The sequence below is a fragment of the Lemur catta genome, chromosome 2 (assembly GCF_020740605.2).
Source record: "Lemur catta isolate mLemCat1 chromosome 2, mLemCat1.pri, whole genome shotgun sequence".
Taxonomy (NCBI): domain Eukaryota; kingdom Metazoa; phylum Chordata; class Mammalia; order Primates; family Lemuridae; genus Lemur; species Lemur catta.
In genome coordinates this window covers 37,157,389-37,161,507 of record NC_059129.1, presented here as the reverse complement: position 1 = coordinate 37,161,507, position 4,119 = coordinate 37,157,389, and the positions used below count along the sequence as shown (strand labels likewise).

Genomic DNA, 4,119 nt, shown 5'->3' with positions numbered 1-4,119 from the left:
CTCCAGTGGCCAGGACCTCTCTGAGTCCCGCTGCCCTTCCCACTGCCCTGCTGCCCGATGTAGGAGACGACTGCGCCTGCCCGGGTCCATCTGGTGAGTGTGTCTGGTATAAAGTAGATGAGTCCCAGTGTCCTCCCAGGGAGCCTCCACGTTCTCTGTGCCCCGCACCTGTCACCAGGTAGAGAGATGCCAGCAGACTCTGGAAACACACTGATGTGGATGATGGTGGCCGTCTGAGCGTTAGGCACAGACATCAGGGGTGTCAGGCAGCCAGGTGACTCCCAAATCCCAGGCCAAACACTTACCCAGGGGACACAACGACAAGGTCACAGTGGGCACCACAGAGCTAGGCAGAGTGGGGAGACTGCAGAAACTGTCACCGACTCTCAGCCACCGCTGATGGCCATGCACGGCAGGGGTCTACACGAGCCCGTTCTTTCATGTTGGGACTTGGGACCTGTCCTGCAGGGTCTGATAATTGTTACAAAAGCACCAGTGACTGTCCCAGTAGGTTGGTGTCTTGCCTGTGTCTGTGCAAATGTTACCGTAGTTCCTGGATTCCAGGCACAATCTCTCTGTCCACTCTAATTCAACTGCTCCTTGCCCAGGGTATGTCGGAATACCAGAGGAAATACACCTGTCATGGCCACATGTGGAGTTGTCCTTGAGAGACGGGACACATAGCTGGAGAAATCCGGAAAAAACCTGTGCAAGTGTCCTGTGACCTTGAGACCGAAATATAACTTTTCCCAGTAAGTTCAGAGCTCACCATGACAACGATCCGCCATGTTGGGGGCATTTTACAAGATGGATCAATACGTGGTCCCTCCCTACTTCGTTAACGTCTGCAGACGAGATGGGCACAGCTCTCTAAGGGTGTCCGAGGTCACACGGGTCATCTGTCTCCAGGCACAGATGGGCCCAGCGTGTGTCACGGTGGGAATGGCACTATTTAATGTCTGGACATTTCTCAATTTGTTTGCAGAGAACTATGAAGAGGAGGAAGACGAAGAAGATCTAGAATCACTGGCCTCCAGGTGACAATGAATTATCAGGGGCTAGAAGCAAGAGTACGACATGCCAGGGCAGGGTGGTGTCTAAGGACAGAATGTGAGGCCAAAGTCACCAAGATTTCACGCTCAAGGCAAACCCAGCCCACTGGTTGTACTGATGCCTTCACTGCCCCGGAGCTGGCAGAGCCTTGCAGCAAGGGTGTCACCTCCCCCATGGTCCGTCTCCTTCGTGGCCCTAGTAGCGTGAGTCTGACCAAGGGAACTGACCAGTCTCAGGGCATCTTGCCCTTGGATAGATCACGTGGTCTACTGCGTGAGGCTGAGACCAGCAGGGTGTGCCTGTCTGCTGTCCACACTGTGGCCTTGGGTCATTGACAGGAATGTCCTCGCAAACAGTCTCCCCATGGCACAAGTTTGGAACAGCAGACCTAGAACACACAAGATCTCAGAGAGTCTATAGGGCCTCAGGCCCCGTGTTCCCTGCACTGCTGCATGTGAAATTCACCGTCATCTGTCCCCAGGGTTGACCCAAGGTTATGGGTCCCTGTGTGCTGTGGGTCCTGCCTGCACCTGACAGGGCATCTGGGGTCTCTTCCTCCTTAGCTCCTCATCTTGTCAGTGCACTTTGCACTGCCATGTGGTCTCTGTCTCTTTCTCTCTTTCTCTCTGTCTCTCTGTCTCTGTTTCTTGCCCCCATGGCCAAGGCAGCCGAGCTGTGCCCAAGGCTGAGGAGGTGGTGTCCTGCCTCCTTTGCGAAGGGAGGCCACACACCATTGAACCCCCCCTTGTGCTTCCCGTCAGGCCCCGCGGGGTGCTCAGGGGTCTCACCCCTCCTGCCTTCATCTTTGGTTCTTCCTCTCCCCAGTGGGCCCAGTGAGCTGCAGGAGGACGCAGGGACCGCAGGGCTGTCACAGGCACTGACGGAGCAGGGTTTCCCTCCTGGTGGTGCTGACCTGTCTGACTGCCGTGAGCCGATCAGAAGCGCCACCTCCCTGTCTGCCGAGCCTGAGGCCGAGTCTGTTCTGGATGGAGCGGGTGAGTCCTCCCATGAGAAAGCTGGTCAGTCTCACTGGCGTCCCAGGTGGCCTCGCTCTGCTCAGTCCTCTGCCTGGGCTGAGTGATGTCCCTGCAGGCTGACCCTGGAGACATTGTTGGTTCCTGTCGGGTGCTTGGGCAGAATTTTCTGAACAGAGGGGAGGTGGGTCTGGGAGCTTTGCCATCTGCCCAGTGCCTGGCCGTGTCTCCACCAGCCTGGGCACCTGGGATCTTTGCTTCCCCAGGCTCACACCTGACTGGTGACATCTCCTTCATATACTCAATGTGTTGCCAGAGTCACTGGGTGGTCTCACTGACCCGCAGGGACATCAGAAATGGGTGTTCTGGGAGGACGTAGCAGAGAGAGCATTAGGATTGTTCCCACTGAAGCCTCTTCTCCTTTCAGCCCCCACGCAGGAGGCCTGTCCCCAAGGGCCTTGGAGTGGAGACTTGAGCCCCTGCGTGTCACAGGTGCAAGCTGCAAACACACAGCTGCAGCCAAGCGCCCTGGTGACTGACTGTCTGCAGCTCCAGCTGGACCAGCAGTGGGGTCGTGGCTGTGGCTTTGCCACATGGAGCCTCCCCTGCGACCCCTGGATCCTCGCAGCCAGCGCTGACTCTGGGCACCAGTGGCTGCTCCTCCCAGGTGGGCAGGACAGGGGAGCAGGAGGCTCTGATGTTGGGGTTGCTGTCACCGTGCAGGGGTGGAGAGGACTTTGGGGCCCAATTGTTCAATGAAAGCTGTGACCATGTCATGTCTAGTCCTTATATCTTTTGGTGATTTATCACTTACATAGTGATTTCTCATGGATTTTTTTTAACAGTGTTGATCCTGGGCCCACAGGTCAATTTCCTCACATATCCAGGTTTTGTTCCGTTTCTTTAATCTTCTTTTTGAAGCAAAGCACAACCTTTTTTTAGAAACTGTCCAAATCAGTCTCCCCTGTGACTGCCCTTCTAGTTCATCACCTGCAGGCATGGCAGGGCCATGTCCTCAGTTTCCTTCTCAGAAGGACCCACTTTGCTCAGACTGTCTTAACACAGCCCTCCCAGGCCCCACATCCTGTCCTGCCCCTCCTTGCTCTCTGTCCCCTCTATCTCCTCCTGGAGCCTGTGGCCTGGGCCTCCTCTGTCAGGCCATGCCGTCATCTGAGAGGTGACAAGCCCCAGGTACCCAGGATGAGATGAGAGTCACGAGAGGTCAGGAGCCCCAGGCTGGCCCCATGGGGAGGGCTCCTGAGAAGTGCCCAGTGCTCACAGGATGCGAATCCCAGACCCCTGTCCTGGTAACTTGTATCATCTGAGCCTCTGCCCTTCCCTCTGGTCTGTCTTCTAGTTCTTGGATTCCCAGGAGCCCAGCCAAGACTCCCCGCACTGGCCCAGACGGTCTCTCCCCTGCTCGCTGGCCCGAGTGCCCTGAAACCGAGGAAGAGTGAGAGAAAGTTGCTGTTCAGCAAGTGGAGAGTCACGTGCAGTTTCTCAGGCCTGCAGCTGCGGGTGCAGAGGTAACCCCACCTGCGGTCTCACACACACACACTCCTGCTGCTCTCTGTGCAAGCGGACAGCTCCTCTCCCGCTGCTCTTTCTCTGCCACGTGTGTTCCCTCCAACAGCCGCTGTAACCTCCGTCTGGTCTCGATGGTCAAGTTGATCATTGACTTTGCAAGGCCAGCCAGGTCCCTGGAATGCGCCTGCCAGGACTCAAGAGTTTTCCTTCATTCCCATCCTTGGGAACCTGTAGCTCCCTAGGAGCAGCCCCTGCTGTGACTCCCTCCAACCTCTGAATGAGAACAGTTAAAAGTGAGCACATTTTTTGCTCATGGCAAAAAGTACCTTAGAACCTGGTCCCAGGCAGGAGACCTGCAGTGGCCTTGTCAGCTTTGTGTTCAGCCCCAGAGGTGCAGGGCTCTGTGACGAGGATGGCGTTTGCAGGGACTCAGTGTCCAGGCACCGTGGACTCATTTGAGCCGACATTAGCTGAAGGACACTGAAGGGACCCTAAAGTGATGTCAGTGCAGAAGTAGTTGCACAGGGCGGGACATCAATCCTCATAGACCATGGGGTCCTTAGAC

The 4,119-nt window shown here is 56.3% G+C and overlaps 1 protein-coding gene across 1 annotated transcript; it reads left to right on the top strand.

Annotated features, from left to right (window-relative positions):
• The first annotated feature begins 786 nt into the window (after positions 1-786).
• Positions 787-3,849, top strand: LOC123632042 (neuroblastoma breakpoint family member 4-like). Its single transcript, XM_045542177.1, has 5 exons — positions 787-1,037; positions 1,879-2,048; positions 2,455-2,694; positions 3,385-3,553; positions 3,661-3,849. The coding sequence occupies exons 1-5, from the start codon at positions 787-789 to the stop codon at positions 3,794-3,796; spliced, it is 966 nt and encodes a 321-aa protein (XP_045398133.1). The 3' UTR covers positions 3,797-3,849.
• Positions 3,850-4,119: the final 270 nt, after the last annotated feature.